Source organism: Acipenser ruthenus, chromosome 20 (genome assembly GCF_902713425.1).
Source record: "Acipenser ruthenus chromosome 20, fAciRut3.2 maternal haplotype, whole genome shotgun sequence".
Classification (NCBI taxonomy): Eukaryota; Metazoa; Chordata; class Actinopteri; order Acipenseriformes; family Acipenseridae; genus Acipenser; species Acipenser ruthenus.
Genome location: NC_081208.1, coordinates 30361157 through 30379556, shown reverse-complemented (window position 1 = coordinate 30379556; position 18400 = coordinate 30361157). Strand labels below are relative to the sequence as shown.

The window sequence follows — 18400 nt, the reverse complement described above, 5'->3', positions numbered from 1 at the left end:
TTGACATTGCAATGACCATCTATTGTGTTTAAAAAGTACACTTTAATATTAACAATGAAAGAACGGGTATGCAATTTACCATACAAAAATTAAAAAATTCACAGTTGCACTGATTCATGAAGAAAACGCTCATAAATGAGAATCTTCAGTGAGAGAGATATAAAACAACAACTTTTAAATAAGTGAAAATCCAGATATTTCTTAGAGCCAGGGGCTCTAACACTGTCCACCATGTATAAAAGTGAGACCCAGTGTAAATGAAGTTTTTCACTGCATTCCTAGGAATATCGCTTGTGGTTGTAGACCATTCAATGAGTAGTAGAGCTGAGGTATGTGCTTGAGGTGCATCGTTGAGGAAAGACAATGCAGTAGATGCTCCGTTGTATCTTGGTGTGTGCCATACCGGCTGGCAAGTCCTTTGTACAGATGCTTCCAGCAGAACGCCCATGAAATACTTCCATCCCTTGTTTAAGGAAAAAAAAGTATAGCAACATCTAGTTATCTAGTCACATAAATGCCAATGCGCTTGGCCATCTCTTTTACCTTCCGAACGTCGCCTGTTATTTCACAACACACATATTCCATCAGTTGGTTTCATTTCAGAACTGTAGGCATAAATTTAATGATTCCTTCAAAAGAATAAAAAAGAAAAAAAACGCAAAAATGTATATGGTCGTGCTGAATGATTCTTATTTTTTGTTGTTGTTGTTGTTGTGCTTCTGCAAAGCTCTGGGTAGAACACTCTTTTTCATGAAGAGTTTCTGGAGGAAGCGATCGCTGATGGATACAGGCAGGTAGCAGTGAATGAAGTACATTAGTCCGACCCCCTGGCCTGCATAGTACCTGACTTTGGGCTGTCTGGACAGCAGAGCCTCTGCAATGCTATTGGTGACAGGGCTCAAGTCTTCAGTGGCTGTTTCTGCAAACTGGAAGAAGAGCTGCTTGGTCTCCAGCAGGTATTCCTCTCCGTACTCCTCCATGAGGCTCAGTGACAGGTTCTCAATCAAATGCTTATACTGCTCCTCCCAGTATTCAACATTTCTTGACTGACCTAAAGAGAAAAGGAATTTAAGAAATCATATATAACTTGAAAGAGGTAAAACTCATAAGATATGAAAAGGTCATGTAGACATGCTTTCTGCTGGTGCCATATACGAGTAGGCCAGTACACTGATGAAGGCACTCAGTGAAACAATTGTTTCTCATAAGCCAGAAAACAGCCTGGTGATTGCTGTTCTTTGCATCTGCAGTAATGTTTTGTTTTTTTTAATTGATACTGTACAATATTAGATCAATGTTTTAACAGGTACTACAGTTGAAACATTTTTAACACTTGAATTGACCAAGACTGTGCCCTTTGAGACAACTCTGTAGGTATCTGGATGCAGCCATTTATCTGTAGCGCAGTAATTGAAATATTTGCATATCTTGAATATTCAAAAGGACACTTCCACATTGTTCGCAAGTCAAACCTAAAAACAAAAAAAGGAAATATCATGCCAATGTATAGAATGCACTATTTACACTTCCAGACTGTGGGCACTATCAGTCCTGGCACTGAGACACTGCAATGAGTCTTGGATAAAGAGCTGCTCAGCTGCAGTCTCTGGCTCATTTGGCTTGTACCGATGACCCAGTTTTTCCTGATCAATGCACTCACCTGTTTTGTAAGACGAAGGAAGTATAATGGAGACTTTCACATCCCACAGCTTGAGTTCATGCCTCAGAGTGTTGATGAAGAGGTTCAATGCAGCTTTTGAAGCCCCATAAGCCGCCAGACAAGGAAAGGGCTGCTCCCCTTGAACAAATAAAAAGCATACAGATCAGCATCTTATCAGGAGCCCCACATATTGTCAACTCAATCTCAAAACTACTTTAAGATCTACAATATGAGTTAGTTCAGTCAGGAAACTCGTGATATATTATTTATTGAACCTTAGACTAGACAACACTACTACATTATACGACTTTTATACACTACATTTTTTGTTTGGTCTTCACTTTCAAGGTACCCCTGCCCATTAGTAGCTTTCTAAGTGGAAAGGCTGACCGCAGGGAAGCCATGGGTAGGGGGCAGGATAGCAGCCCTCCACCGTTAGATGAAGACAAAAAGCAGAAGGACGCTGGGAAGGAGGAGGCGAACTCTGGCACACAGCGGGGGCGTAATGGATTGAGGTAAGAGATAAATCCTTTTCTTGTCGATCACTGGACATATTGTTTATCGAAAGACCAATAACATACTAGCTATTCGACTGACAATTTGTTCTGGTATTGGAAGTGCCTAAATATGCTTGCTGTTTACATGATTTGATCAAAGGTTAAAAGCGGGTTCCCTGCTGTTTTATCATATGAATTTGAACTTCTCCTTAACTAATTAATATTCACTGCAAATTGTATTGGCCACTGGCTAATATGAATAGTGAAAACGATTTATAGAGGAAGAGTCAAAGAACATGCAGCAAAAGGATGCAGAGTGAGCCAGTGTGCCACGGGGCGCTCATTAAACAATGTGTAACTATAAACAGAAGGAGATGACAGAAAGACTGAAGCATGATCATTATCCTTGTTTTATAGTCAGGAGGAGTCTATGTGCTACCTACTTTTCTATTGTTGATCATAAATCTACTAAGAAAGAACTAATTGATTTATATCAATCAGTATAAGGCAGGGTTTTGCCAAGGGCTATGCAACCTGAATCTGTTTTTATTCAGTAGGTTCCCTTGTGGAGTTCTAACCACATTACAGCAATTTATTCAACCCAAACAGCATTTTTAATAAACCAAAGTTACAGTTTATTTGGATAATAATGGTCTTTTATTATTATGTGGTTAAAGTATGCCATTACACTTCTATGCAACTTGCAAAGTGGACTGATACAACTACTTTACATCGTAAAATGTGACGTAGAGGGGTTTAATGACCCTCCAGTAAAATGTTGAACACCACATAAAGTTGTCAAAAGATTATTAAAACAGCATTTGCAAAAATAGCTGTCGACAATGAGAGCTGGATTTTAGAAGACAGGCAAATGTTGATCTGCGTGTCTATAACAGTCACCACACTTATTTTAAAACTATTTTTCCAACTTCTGTTTTCACAGCTCTGATATTAAACACAGACTCCCTCTTCTCACTAATGTACTGTGTAGTTCAGCAAACTTCTTTGGACCACACAGTTGTTACGGTTGCCAGCAGAGTATGTGTGACCAATGCCCTGTGGCTGACCTGTGTTCAGTGTGTATATCAGAGCTTGGCAGGACCACAGAGAAAACTGGGCCAAAAACACAGCTGTGTTCAACATTGCATAAAAGAGAGTCCTCCCAGATTCTGTTATCGGTCACATCTCTCTTTCTAAATAAACGTGCTGTCAGACATACAACTTTACTGGTTGTTAAAACTGTACTCTAGCAATTATAGCAACTGTTAATACTGCAACAGAGCTGTCTGAAGTGCTAAGGACAGCTAGGAGTGACTGTCGGTGAAAATAGTGGACAGGTGAACCAATGATTTATGTGTAATACAGGGTACTATAATCACAATGCAGTAACTTTGATTATGAATTACCTTGAAACTGATCTAGACTGCTGCTGAAGAAACAGGCGTTACTATTAAATTAATCAAATTAAACTGGTCATGAGTTAAAGGTAACATGATCCGTTACAGCTTTTAGAATGTCTTGTTTTTGTTCCCTGTAATAAATAACTCAGCATGTTCATTGTTTTGTTGCCGTTTTCACCTCACTGAAATTCTCCCTTTCTCGTACCTGTATCATTTCCACATTTTACTTCATTCCTTGTTTTCCCCTCTTTTGTCTACGTGGTCACTTGTATTAAGTGACAGTTAAACCATTTATCAAGTGGGGGTGGAGCATACACCAGACCCAGTGATATAAGAATGTGAACCAGTACTCATTTCAACATTGAAGACTATGGGAAACATTTGTCACTGTGTTTTAGTATTTTGTAACATATTATCAGACTAACAGATAATAACGTTCACAGCAAAGATTTTAAGACGGTCTTCTCAACCTGATGGGCTGGAGATTGTAACGAGCCGTCCTTGTGATTGGCGCACCAGTGGTAGAAAGGTCTTTGTGACCTCCAATGTACCAAAGAAGTTCACTTCCATGCAGCCTCTGTAGTTGGACATTAGGGAGAGCTCAGCATCCCCGAAGTTGACACATACCCCAGCATTGTTCACTAGACCCCAGAGTCCTAAACAAAAGAAACATATGCAAGCAATTAGAAAACTAAACAACACTAACTCAGATGACCTCTGTGTGCAGCAGTGTGTTGCCGTGTGCAGCAGTGTGTTGCCGTGTGCAGCACTGTGCTGCCGTGTGCAGCAGTGTGTTGTCGTGTGCAGCAGTGTGCTGCCGTGTGCAGCAGTGTGTTGTCGTGTGCAGCAGTGTGTTGCCGTGTGCAGCAGTGTGTTGTCGTGTGCAGCACTGTGCTGCCGTGTGCAGCAGTGTGTTGTCGTGTGCAGCAGTGTGTTGTCGTGTGCAGCAGTGTGTTGCCGTGTGCAGCAGTGTGTTGTCGTGTGCAGCAGTGTGTTGTCGTGTGCAGCAGTGTGCTGCCGTGTGCAGCAGTGTGTTGTCGTGTGCAGCAGTGTGCTGCCGTGTGCAGCAGTGTGTTGTCGTGTGCAGCAGTGTGTTGCCGTGTGCAGCAGTGTGCTGTCGTGTGCAGCAGTGTGTTGTCGTGTGCAGCAGTGTGTTGCCGTGTGCAGCAGTGTGTTGTCGTGTGCAGCAGTGTGTTGCCGTGTGCAGCAGTGTGCTGCCGTGTGCAGCAGTGTGTTGTCGTGTGCAGCAGTGTGTTGCCGTGTGCAGCAGTGTGTTGCCGTGTGCAGCAGTGTGTTGCCGTGTGCAGCAGTGTGTTGCCGTGAGCAGCAGTGTGTTGCTATGAGTCGAGTTACACTTGTTTGAATCCACTCCCCCCACCCTGTCTTAGGGCCTCAGTAGGAGGACAACATTCTGGAACTTAATTTGGTTAATAAATAGAAAATGCATTTATTTTTGTCGTGCTGTCTTGGCATCTCAGCCCATTGAATTTGTTCATGTATTTAGGGGGAAAAATGTCAAATTACATGACCAAGACTCATATTTAACTGAACCAAGTTTACATTTTATTGATTCCAATATTCAATAGTTACACATCTGTAGCGTAAACATTTATCATTAGACGCAACAAATGTGGCACCTAGTTTTAAACAGAAATCAGTTTATGATAAGTTACCTAATTGTGGGAGATAGCTCGGCTACAGAGCTGGTATGTCTTCAGGAGAGGATTCAGGTAGCTTGTCTCACTCACACTCTTAAGTGCCTGTCTTATATATCCTACCTAACTGCAGGTGTGTGAAACTGAACTTTGTAAAGGGTGCTCCGCTGTGCTTACCTAAACACCAATTCATTTCTTGGCGTGAGTTATGATGTCATTCCAGACACAGAACGTATGCCAGGTCACAATGTACCCCAGTTCATTAATCCCTTGTTCCTGCACTCTGGTTGAGCACAATAACGAGTAAGATAACCAACTCCTACAAACTGCAACTGGGCTCCATGGACAGTATTATTTATGTAGCCTTTGATAGTCTTTACAATGCTTCTTCTGGAGTCATCAATAGGAAACCCTATTGTCTATTTAACAGGTTTAACATGTGAACAAACACTGATAGACAGAGTCATTGGAGGTTCTGCATCTGAAATTATGCACAGCTTTTTTGTTTTCTCTGTGAGCAAGCATTTGAACTGCACCCTTAAAAAAGATACTAGAGTCTGCAGGGCGTGAGAGAATATGAGTAACAGCACAACAATGTGGGATCAACTGTACCCTTGTATCTATTATTTAACTGTACAGTACTGTACATTTCAGAGAGGAAGGGCACAGTGTACCAACCCTGTTTGATAGTATCAATGCCAATAAAAGCCTCTCCGCAATATGTTTTACTTGAAAATAAGATATTTATAAAGCGCTTAAACAAAATCTTTGGAAACTATAAGTAATTTCCACAGGATTAAAAGATATGCATTTGAAGTTTACTGAGTAAGCAATGAAAGCAACAAAAACAGTTGATAACATTAACATTTAACATTTAACATTTAACATTGACAAAATTGCCTGAAGTTTAATTAACAGCGCAAGACTGTTTCCAACTCCATTCCAATGTCCATTTCCATTCCAAACAGCCACATGATCTATTAGTATGCTCATTTAATAAAAACAACCCCTCAGTTAGTCACAGTTATTGTGAGGAACAAAATCTACATACACCAGTGTTCATGAAAGCTGTGCCTTTGAGCAAAGCTGTGTTCATGTCAAGAGAAAATAATTATTATCAAGACTGTGGTCAAAAAAGGATCACTGACCACAGATCTGTGTTTTAACTGTCCTTCATCATTGTCTTTGTGAGACACAGTTCAATATACATTATATATATCTATATATATATATAGAGAGAGAGAGAGAGAGAGAGAGAGAGAGAGAGAGAGAGAGAGAGAGAGAGAGAGAGAGAGCGAGAGAGAGAAAGAATGTGTGTGTGTGTGTGTGTGTGTGTGTGTGTGTGTGTGTGTGTATCGTTCAAATGTACCCTAATGCTTAAGAAGAAAGTGATGCATTGAGTTGATTTATTGGATCGATAACCTCAAACATTCAGGAATTGTGATTTGGCGACTGGCTTCAGCAGTTAATACCTGCAGTTCTGACTGATAGTCACTATCTAATAGACATGTTTTTTTTTTCTCTGATTCTTATGGCTGTTCAGTTTTTCTGCTCCTGCCCTACCCTGGCAGTCTCTGCTGTGCAAGGTGCTACATACACTTTGGCATTACTGTCATCTCACTCATCAGGTTATGTTGCAAAAATGCATTCATACCACAATGCTTTAGTTCTTTAGAAAATAAATGTGTTCATTATTTAAGCATATTATTAAGCATGACAAGATTAGGCAGTGATTTATTGATATGAACTCTACAACCCTTCACAAAGTCCTCTTATTACAACATTTCAAGATGACACCGCTGATTAACGCAGTAAAGGTAGATGCACTTTAAACAGAGTCCTGTATGCTGTTAATGCACAGTAATATTACACAATACAACCGAAGGCGTTACATAGATAGACTGTGAATGCCGTGGCTTTCTCACATGACTTTTCTCCAGAGTCAGTATATGATCCACATTGTTAAAAGACTTGTTTTGACAAGTCTATTTTGGATGCCAACCAAAGACCTTCCCTTATGGAAAAAAAGATTGTAATTTAATTCAAATTAAATGAAGCAGTGGAATCTCTCTGCCATTTCCAAATCTGTATATATCCATTTTGGTCACTATTTTTTATTTAATTTTTAAACATTTTTTAAAACAGTTTGTGAGAACACTATGAGGTTTGAGGAGTTGCCCTGACAAAAACAAAAAAACAAAAAAAAAATTACAATATAAAATAGATACACAGTGACCGAAAGGGAGATTATATATATATATATATATATATATATATATATATATATATATATATACATACACATACACACATACAAGGACAGGGTTAGGGTTAGTTGCTTAGGGTTAGTCCTGTCTCCTACCTTTCACCCCGAGCTTTGCCTTGGTGATACGAAGCGCCTCCTGCACTTGCTCAGGCTTTGTTATATCCATATGGATCAATGTCAGCCTTGCAGAGCAAGTCTTCTGCAGCTCCTGGGCTCCGGCCCCCTCCAGGTCCAGCACACTGGCAAACACCTGGAACCCCAACGAGTCCAAGAACATGACTGCAGCCTTCCCGAACCCGCTGTCACACCCTGCAAGAGAAGGGACGCATCACACCATGCTTAGAGGGAGAGCAGTACAGGGTAAGAGAAGGGGCACATCACACCATGCTCAGAGGGAGAGCAGTACAGGGTAAGAGAAGGGGCACATCACACCATGCTCAGAGGGAGAGCAGTACAGGGTAAGAGAAGGGGCACATCACACCATGCTCAGAGGGAGAGCAGTACAGGGTAAGAGAAGGGGCACATCACACCATGCTCAGAGGGAGAGCAGTACAGGGTAAGAGAAGGGGCACATCACACCATGCTCAGAGGGAGAGCAGTACAGGGTAAGAGAAGGGGCACATCACACCATGCTCAGAGGGAGAGCAGCACAGGGTAAGAAAAGGGGCACATCACACCATGCTCAGAGGGAGAGCAGCACAGGGTAAGAGAAGGGGTACATCACACCATGCTCAGAGGGAGAGCAGTACAGGGTAAGAGAAGGGGCACATCACACCATGCTCAGAGGGAGAGCAGTACAGGGTAAGAGAAGGGGCACATCACACCATGCTCAGAGGGAGAGCAGCACAGGGTAAGAGAAGGGGCACATCACACCATGCTCAGAGGGAGAGCAGTACAGGGTAAGAGAAGGGGCACATCACACCATGCTCAGAGGGAGAGCAGTACAGGGTAAGAGAAGGGGCACATCACACCATGCTCAGAGGGAGAGCAGTACAGGGTAAGAGAAGGGGCACATCACACCATGCTCAGAGGGAGAGCAGCACAGGGTAAGAGAAGGGGCACATCACACCATGCTCAGAGGGAGAGCAGTACAGGGTAAGAGAAGGGGCACATCACACCATGCTTAGAGGGAGAGCAGTACAGGGTAAGAGAAGGGGCACATCACACCATGCTCAGAGGGAGAGCAGCACAGGGTAAGAGAAGGGGCACATCACACCATGCTCAGAGGGAGCAGTATAGGGTACCGTTTCAGACTCCCGTTGCGCAACAGCTTGAGCCATTGCAGCTTTCAGCATGACACACCACGCACCTTTTGTAAAACTTAAGGCTCACAGGAGAGCCTGGAACAGCTGAAACAGGGAATAATTAAGACTCCCATTGCATAGCACTTTGAGCCATCCCAGGGATCCTAGTAAAAATGTGATGTGGGGTCACTAAATTTGTGTTAAGATAGCGAGTAAACAGATTAACTTTTCATTGAACACAGTTTAAAATATGCCCCTTCTAAACATGATTGCCCCTTCCAAACATGTTACTAATTGTTTAATTGAACCAATTGCAGTAAACCTGCACCTAGGCCCCAGAGTAGAGTAGTGTTTGCTTTAATTAAAGTTGGACTGGAAAGGCCCTCCAGGAGTGCAATTGGGTACCCCTCGATTAGTGCGTCTCATTCAGTGCCTGTCTAGAACCGGTGTGTCTCATTCAGTGCCTGTCTAGAACCGGTGAGTCTTATTCAGTGCCTGTCTAGAACCCGTGAATCTCATTCAGTGCCTGTCTAGAACCGGTGAGTCTCATTCAGTGCCTGTCTAGAACCGGTGAATCTCATTCAGTGCCTGTCTAGAACCGGTGAGTCTCATTCAGTGCCTGTCTAGAACCGGTGAGTCTCATTCAGTGCCTGTCTAGAACCGGTGAGCCTCATTCAGTGACGTTTTCAAGAGTGTCATTGGCTGAGTTGTTTAATTTAGGAGTAAGTCAGCTGGTCTGATCTGGTGACTGGAACCAACAGAATAAACAACCCAAATCAGTGCAAAACACTCTTCATCTAAAGTCTGTAGCAAGTGTCCCAAACAAATAGTTAAAGAGCTGAAGTGCTAGATGCCAAACCCCTCCGAGCAGCACGGTGGAATCTGCTCAGTGCAAAGACCTGATACCTCGAGTTACAATCACAAACCGTTCACAATTGGACTAAGCAAGAACTTGCACTGAAATCTGATTTGCTTTTTTATATCAAGCCTGATTGCTATGTACTGAATTTAATCTGTTACAGTAAGAAGCATTTTGATTAGCAAAAACAAAAAAACAATCCCAGGTCATTAAAACTATGTACAGTAGTCTGTGAAGTTATGAATCCCTTAGAGCAGTTTTCCACAGTAAATTTGCATTGTAGTTTTGCGGGTTTCCCCATAGTCACCTTCTCAAAAGCCTTCTATTCTTTTGATTTGGTTTGGCCATAGATACAAAAAGCATCCATGGTCAGGGGTCAGCAGCTCGGGGGTTATCTTTGCCCCTCAGTTGATTTCTGAAGTCAGCCTTCTGTGTGTTATAAGCTCCATTGATGCCAAATTGTTGCCTTTCGTTTCATTTATTATAAACAAGAGCATGGTATAGTAATGGCCTTTTTCAACTGTGCAAAGTGCAGCTGCCCTTGTTCAAGCTAAAACAAAAGAAAGTCAGCACACAGCACATTATGCTATTGTTGGGGTCCTTTATACATGTAGGCTGTTTATTATTTTATTAAGATAAGCTTATTAAAACAGCTTCATCTCTGTTTGAAACATTGCCATGAAGTTTCCAAGCTTCTCTGGAATTAATTTAGACTTCCTATAGACTTCTGCCGTCTATATATTGGTCAAGTAAAAAAAATAAAATAAAAAGGTTCTACACTTAGGAATTAGAAAATGCACTGCATTTAACAGAAGACCTACACAATATATTTGCATTCTTGTGTTTATTTATTTATATATAAAGGCAAGGAATGATCATACAGGGTCTGTTTATTCCCTGTTGTAAACGGCAGGCATTTCAAATGAAAGTGCAATAGCAACACGGACTGCATAAATACACAGAGTCAGGGTATTTTTAGTGTCTGGCTCAGCGTATCTTTCTTAGACAGATTTGCCGTGGCGTGATTCCAAGAACATTGAGTAACATTGCATTCCAGTGTACCCACAAAGCAAGTTTGAAGCCACTCAGATATTTACAGTTCATCAATTGCATTAAATAGTACATAGAGTTCCTTCGTGGGGGAGGGGTGGCTATGGATTCATTGGTAGAAGAGAGCAGGGTAAGGGTCAATCCAGGACTTGACTGCTGGTGACTGAATTGAGCTTTGATGAACAGATACTGACTTCTTACCATATAAAAGGCAAACCTTCTTTCGAGATAAGAAAGCTGAAACTGGATCTTAAAGATTATTATTTTAATTTTCTTTTACTTTCCTGTGAAATATTTGACTATTTTAAATGCTCAGGCACAGATTTTCTAAGCCTTCGCTGCCACAAAACACAAATGAAAACGACACTGTCGTTGTTGTTACGCAACTCGGAAGAAACCAATTTGAGTGTGGTTAGTATTGCAAAGCTGTTTATTCTCCTTTTAATGGAGTTTACATTCGGAAGATGTCACCCTCAATGTGATTTCAACCTCTCACCTGATTTCACTTATGTTTGTAAGCTTGCACATTTTCCAGTTTCTTGTCTTTGCGATGGAAAATATTTAGATTATTCCAGAATGTACAAACCACTTTCTCATAAACCGAATGCTCTTGGGTGGCTGTCCCTCTGGCTTCCATTTCCATTGACTTTTCTAGTAGAGATTCTCCACTGTACCACAGTGTTGCAATGGATTGCCAAAGTATTCTTGCATGCCATTGGTATACCACAGGCTTGTTACAATATACAGTGGAATCTTTCTACAGATGGCACATGCCATTGCAGCTTCATCTGTGATACTTTTGCCCCTCAGTACAGAACCAGTGCCATCATAGTGCTACTGCATTGCCATCGAAGATCCCATTGTAAGGGAATTCCAGCCTCTAGGTCTGTATGTCCTGTGCATAGCCAAGCATATGAACAGCACATGACAGGTGCCATCGGAACCATGGCAGTCATAGGTCTCCATGGCAAACCGTTTTTTATTTGTGCCAATAAGCATGTTGCTAAGATTTTAATTAAGAGGCTTGTGACTTGCTGTTTATCTCTGAGGAGCATTGACTTGGAAAGAAAAAAGTCTGACAGATATTTAAAGTCATGATTATACACAGAAACGTAAGGAAATAAATGCATTATTAAAAGCTTTGGCTGCAAAGCCCTTTATTCCTCTATGTTTGTTAAGTGTTGAGATTGCTGTGCTGTGATTCTGCATTGTAAAGATATTAAGTAACTGTAGCCACATTTTAGACGTATGCTGCTAAACCCCTTTGAACTTTTTATACTGCCATTCACGACATGGCTAACAGGGTTATCAATGAATCTTACACTAAGCATGACTGATCTCATTTCTGAACTCAATTTGCAATTGCTGTGCAACATCCCAAAACGTCTTCCCAAGGGAGAGAAATACATGTTTGTTTGTTTTTTTCTGTTTTCTCTATTCCAATAAGCTAAACACAGCAGATCTGTCTAGCATTATATTTTAGGTTCAATAGATTTTAGGGAACAGTTAAATCATGCAATTATCCAGCTTTATTTGTTTGCAACGATTGATAAGCAAAATTAATAATAAAAAAGATAAAGCAGCACAATTTGAATTTGTGTGACTTCAGGTTTTTTATTGAGTTATAAAAATTGGCTAAGCTTTCCAAGAGTTAATGACCCATTACCATTTGGTCACAACAATATCGATAAAGAGTTCCGTGTGTTTTTTATTATTTTAAATCACTCCCTAATCGTTACATATGGGTGCCTGGAGGTTTGCAGCAAAGTCCTGAGTTCAAAGTTCCACAATCAAAGAAAATAACGACAGAGAAACACGCCAGAATAGCAATGCTGCGTGTCTGATTTCTCAGAGCTGGATAATCATTAGATATGTTACTCATTGTCAAGACGCTCAGGTCAATGTTTTCTCACACTTTTATAATATGTAAAGGAATAAAGCGATCCATTGTGGAGATAAGGACCTATTGTCAGTACAGTCATTCCTTAATCTAAAGCAGTTAGCGTCATTTCACTGACACAAATGTTTTAAGTTTTAAACTCCCCTACAGGCAAGTTCAGACCGTGCAGTCCGAAACATCTGGAGGAGGGTATGAGTGTATGATAACAGTTTGATAAAGATTGGTGCAAAAGCTAGCCAGTTATTGTGTTCACCATGTGGAGTGTGACTGATGGACATACAGACAGACAGACATTGTTTGAATGAGGACTACAAATGTTGCCAATGTGAAAATAAACGCATTAAATTGGTGATTAGCCTATGCTAGCCATTCCTCAGGAGGTCCATAAAACTCCTGGTAACGAGAGCTGTTTAAAAGCGCAGTGAACAGGCTGCGATGGAGAGTAAATCACCTCTAATTGCATCTTTGCCTCCAGATTGTCACTGTGTTTCTAGTTTCTGTCTGGTTTTAGAAATTAATGAAACTCAGCTGCAGGGAGGTTATGCCATGGGTGCACGTTACCCTGCAGGGATATATTTGCATCTTTAACCTTCAGCGTGATTCACCAGCTTGTTATAGCGCTGCCCTGCTGCTTTACTTTAGGAACACAAATGATAACAGCGACTGCACACAACACATGTCAAATTGTTAACCAAGTGTCCATCAAGTTTATATCTCAATACCTTATCTCACCAGCAGGCGGGGTGCAGAATTAAGGTTAAACAAAATCTGGGGAAATAAATCTATATATATGTATATACAGTACCTTTTAAGTATTTGTACAGCCTGCATACATGTACTGGACATGCTTTTGGATTTGGTCATGACTGATCCTAGTGTAGGATTTACTAAACATTAGTTTTAAAATAGTACTACTCCACAGCAGCCATGCAACTAATCCAGGGAATGGGCAAATTCCACTGGGTTAAAAGCTCCATCTCCATGGTGACCAACGTTAGGAGACTGTTCCCAGAGATGCTGCTGGCAAAAAGTGTGTCATTGGCAGATGCTTGCTGGACATGGCCAAGATGACATAGCTAGCTGATGGGTGGAATCAGAAAAATGCCCTCTGTGTTCTAAAAAGTCAACTGCAGAGGAGCGAGCAATGTGACCAGCTGCTTGTGAATTCCACTGCAGCCTGAGTAGACAATGCTACAGCTGCTACAGCACAGCTGTGCTAGGTGCTGTCGCCCCCATGGAGGGCTGGGAGTCCTGAGTCCATGGCTTTATGATTGACAAGGACGTGGGTAATACATTCTTCACAGTCTAAAGGTTCAGCGTCTTGGACTCTGTATGCTTCTGAGTGTGTTTGTTTGTGCACCTGAGTGTGTGTGTGAGTGTGTTTTTGGCTGGGAGGGAGGGGGCGTGTACTTATTAACACCGCTGAACTTGGAACAAGTAGAAACTATAGCTGTTATTTCCAGCCACTCTAAAGAAACATGTTGTTACTGAAACAGACTACCACCATTAACCCAAAGTACTCCATTAGAAAGAAATAAAAAAAAAAACATGCAAACTTGATTTTATCCTGGCTGTACCTCTTAAAGGAAACTGATACAGTATTGCAAAGAGCAATGGGAGATAAACTCAGATAGCAATAATAATTACTTTTAATTGCCTTGATGGCTGGATTCGAGATAAGGAACTGTGCTACTGCTAACAAGCTTGCACTGGAATAGCTGTTTTATAGTTAAACTCTTTTTCAATGAACTCCACTGTCAATGAAAGAGAAATGGGACAGGCTTGGCGACTGCTTAAGATGCAATAACAATCCTCAGTGCTGGTTTTGGAGATTACAGGTGTTCCAGTTCACTTGTTGTTTTGCACATAGTCCCAGTTGGGTAAGTACATTCCCACTGTAAATGATGAAAATTCCTGAAATGCTAATAACATAAGGACGGCAGTCAAGGAGGATTTAAGCAGCTTGCCATAGAAATAACTGGAATCTTTTCAAATGCAGGATGTTGGAGTCTATTAAATTAATCTACGGATCTAAATATCTATGTCCTTTAAATCACTCGATAAGATCTTCCCTGGCTTTTTTACATTTTTTTACAGACAGAAATGCACTAAAGAAACTTGCATTCACTTCCAGATGTTTGGTTTACAAAACCCTTGGTAGAGATTTTTTTACTTGTAATTGGATAGAGCTGGCATCTCTAGTGCCATGCCTTTTCAATATTGAATTATTATTATTCTATTACCCTATCCACTCCACCTAAAGAATGCACAGTTCACATGCTTTGATACCACAGGATTGCCAAAAATGTGAAGAATACCCACTATTTAGGTGAAATGAGTAGTGAATTGTTAGCACATTTCACCTGAGCTTGCTCAGTTTGTCTAATGAAGCCCAGGTGTCACTGGTTAACCTAGTCCCAAACCTGGGACTGCGTGGACTGTTCCATTACAGTTTTAAGGGCTGTGATGAGGATGATCCTTTTCCTAAATGTATCCACAGGACCTGCCATGGGTGATAAATCTGTCCTGTGAAGGAGCCCATACTCTAAATACATGTGGCAGATCTGTAGTTGTATCTTGAGAATCTTCAGGGTCACCAAGGTGACCTATTGTTACTGTTCTTTTGCATGACCTCACACCTCTTCAGAACTGCTCAAGTAAAATGTCATGCAATCTTGGAGAGTTTTGTTACAAGTCATTATGAATGACTGGTCACTTGGCGGGTGATACACATGTTAATGTGCCAACTTTGTTCTTATATAAAATGTAATTGCATTATTATGTAATTATGTTTTTATTTCCATTGTCAATTTGTATTTCAATTTGTTTAGTAGCATTGTGCACAACAGAAACATAGCTGTGCATTTAAACAAGCATTACTATGATATAATGTGAGCTAAGTGTTTTGAGGGGGAGTTATGTTAGTGCTGTTTGTTTAGTGTAACAGGGTGCAGGACCTGCTAAATCACTTATTTTAAAATGCTGTTTCTTTTTACTTCTGGGGTGTTGGCTTTAGGTTTTAAATACCATTGATGCTTATTGATTGAAGTAAAGACCTTTCTCTGAAATAAAGATACAGGCAGCACGCCTTCCGCCTGCAAGCTTCCTTCCTGAAGAGACTATTGTTAAGACTTCTCAGGTTTTTTTTACCACTTCCTTTGAAAGAAAAGGAATATATTCACAGACAAGCACAGTCTAACCTATTTGCAATGGGGAGGCTACAATGAGAGCCTTAAAACAGCAGCATCATAAGAAATAAAATGTACCAGTCCTCCAGTGTTCAATATTATACATATACTTCACAATACCCGTACTAAGCTGTACTTACACTTTTCTGTAAATTATACGTGAACTTACAAGATTATATGATTGGGGAAATTGCTTTGTTAAATATATGTTGTTTGTGTGTGGAGTCCCACAGAATGATGTGCTAAGTGCATGGAGTAAATCTCAGTAAATGGTAGCAACAGTGTAACTAGGTGTAATTAGTCTACCTGTATGTGAAGTGTATACACGACAAGCATACAATACAGTGGTATACTTCATTCATTTTCATAAAGGGTAATGAAAAGTATGCAGTTTTAAGTTATCCTTGGAGAAGCAGGTGGATTGATTGGTACATTTATGACATGTACATAGCAGTAGAATCCACTGACAGCACCGCTCGTGATGTAATCAAATTGATATAATAACTGATATTCAAATGAATTACCATTTTATACCTGCTACATATCTATGCACTGCATGTCTGCACCATATGAAAAGACATATCGAATAAGTCATGCCTATCCCCACTGCACGTAATGCTGCACTTTAAAACACAAAAATGGGAGATCATTGCAGTGACTAAATATCCCGACATAAAGTCAACATGAGATTAAAATATCACAGATTAAAAATTATGTTTTGGCAGTGCAACAGCAGCACTAATAAATTATAAACCAAATCAGTTTGTGAACTTTCCTACCTGTTATGAAAACTGCCTTGCCTTCCACAGGCAGAGGCTTTGCTGCAGCAACAGTGCCCATGATGAGCCAGCATGCGGCACAGAAAACACCAAGTCCCACACAAGTTGGCAGGCAGAAGGAGCAGAGGCTCTCCATGAGGAGAAACAGAGCGGAATACACAAGCAGGGTTGGAGCGGAGCTCCTTTCAGAGGCCAGGATCCTCTTCACAGTCCACCCAAAGAAAACAGACATCACCCCCAAGTACATCCAAAAGGACAGAGCAGATTCCTCCATGGCATCTGGGACCCCCCACACACAGCAGCTCAGTTCTGGAGAGGCTCACAATTACAAATGTACAACCATGTGGTGTCTCCTGCTATGTTCAACACAGAGCATAGACAGATGACTGGTTATATATGGAGCAGACAGTTTCAGAAGGGAGGGGCTTAGAGAGATCTAATCTGTGGCCAATGGCTAAACTTTAAGTGCATTTGAATGTTTTTTTTTTTCAGTGGACCGTACACTGTTGGAAACAGCACGATCTATAGAGCTGTTCCAAGAGCATGCAGAGAACTGCCAGGGTGATTATATATCACTGTCATCGTGCTCCAGCAATGAACGGATCAGGTGAAGATGCATTGCTTTTGTTTGAGGACCTTCGTTCGTATAACAGTTTAATGTAGTTTGTTTTTGGCAAGCAGAAACCAGGCAGGTAGGTAGATTTCTACATCGATTCCAGTTCAGTATGTTCTGTAAATGAAGAAGAATTGATCTGTTTCAAATATACAAAAAATACTCAGTTATCCAAAGTCCTCTGTTTGTTTGTTTTTTGTTTTTTTTATACAAGTGGGTGTTCTGAATATGCTTTTACTGTAAAGGGCCATTGTGGCAAACTGACCGTGGTAAGGAGACTCAGAGTCAGGATGTGCAGGGAAAATAAGACTTTTAATTAAACAAAATACACAAAACAAAAGGCACGATGGCCAACCAAAAAGACAAACATAAAAACAGGCTTTGAACACAAACTATGCAAAAAAGAACCACTCACTCTCTCACACAGGTCTTCTCACTCTCACAAACACTCACTAACTAACATACCCAACCACTCCCTTTTATACAGGTGCCTGGGCTAGTTGGGGATTCCGCAACTCATTAGCCCAGGCACATTCCACACATTCCTCACACAAACTCACTCATTGAACCACACCCCAAACTCACTTATATCCACTCTAAACAATACAAAAACCACAAAACCACCACAAAATAGGCTGCACCCCATCACACACCTCCCCTCCTTGTGCACAGCACAACATGGCCTAAATGGCCACCTCCCCCCTTAAAGTCCAAAAATCGGCTCTTCTGGTGCTGGGGAGAGGGCAGAGGCTTCCCCTGGCCCACAAGCAGTCCAGTGGTCCGGAGCAAAGATAGTACGGCAGCCCTGGGCCATAACAGCAGACCCTCGGGAGGCCGAAGGCGGCAGCGGACCCTTTGGAGGCGACGGCGGCAGCGGACCCTCGGGAGGCAAACTTGGGAGGGGAGCCCCTGGCCATGAAGGCAGCAGCGGGAGCTCCACTTCTCCCTCGTACTTTGTAACTGGTGGATCCCCAGGCGATGCAGAGCACCAGGCAACCCCAGGCGAAGCAGGACCCTCGGCGACCCCAGGCAAAGCAGGACCCTCGGCGACCCCAGGCAAAGCAGGACCCTCGGCGACCCCAGGCGAAGCAGGACCCTCGGCGACCCCAGGCGAAGCAGGACCCTCGGCGACCCCAGGCGAAGCAGGACCCTCGGCGACCCCAGGCGAAGCAGGATAGGCAGCAACCCTAGGAGAAACAAAAGCGGAGCAACAGGCAACTCCAGGCGATGCGGAGCAGGCATCCTTGGGTGTGACCAACAGTGCAGGAACCTCCGGCCAGGGTGGCAGC

At 41.8% G+C, this 18400-nt stretch overlaps 1 protein-coding gene across 3 annotated transcripts; it reads right to left on the bottom strand.

The window, feature by feature from the left end:
- Nucleotides 1–17200, bottom strand: LOC117425367 (11-beta-hydroxysteroid dehydrogenase type 2-like). 3 transcript variants are annotated; one of them, XM_034042245.3, is made up of 5 exons: nt 16499–17198; nt 7575–7787; nt 4028–4213; nt 1661–1798; nt 1–1051 (listed from the first exon to the last, which is right to left on the bottom strand). In XM_034042245.3, exons 1-5 carry the CDS (start codon nt 16770–16772, stop codon nt 690–692), a joined length of 1173 nt encoding a protein of 390 aa, XP_033898136.1. In that variant the 5' UTR covers nt 16773–17198; the 3' UTR covers nt 1–689. The 3 variants fall into 3 exon arrangements, with proteins under 3 accessions (XP_033898136.1, XP_058849889.1, XP_033898139.1); XM_058993906.1 differs by lacking the exon at nt 4028–4213 and having other exon boundaries at nt 16499–17200; XM_034042248.3 differs by lacking the exon at nt 7575–7787 and having other exon boundaries at nt 16499–17199.
- Nucleotides 17201–18400: the final 1200 nt, after the last annotated feature.

Bases quoted from the DNA above. Each gene is read 5' to 3' on its own strand.
- LOC117425367 (XM_034042245.3), bottom strand. From the start codon at position 16,772: ATGGAGGAATCTGCTCTGTCCTTTTGGATGTACTTGGGGGTGATGTCT. The intron at 7,788-16,498 runs GTAGGAAAGTTC...CTTCTCTTGCAG, and splicing joins CAAGGCAGTTTTCATAACAG to GGTGTGACAGCGGGTTCGGG. The intron at 1,799-4,027 runs GTTGAGAAGACC...TATTTGTTCAAG, and splicing joins TACAATCTCCAGCCCATCAG to GGGAGCAGCCCTTTCCTTGT.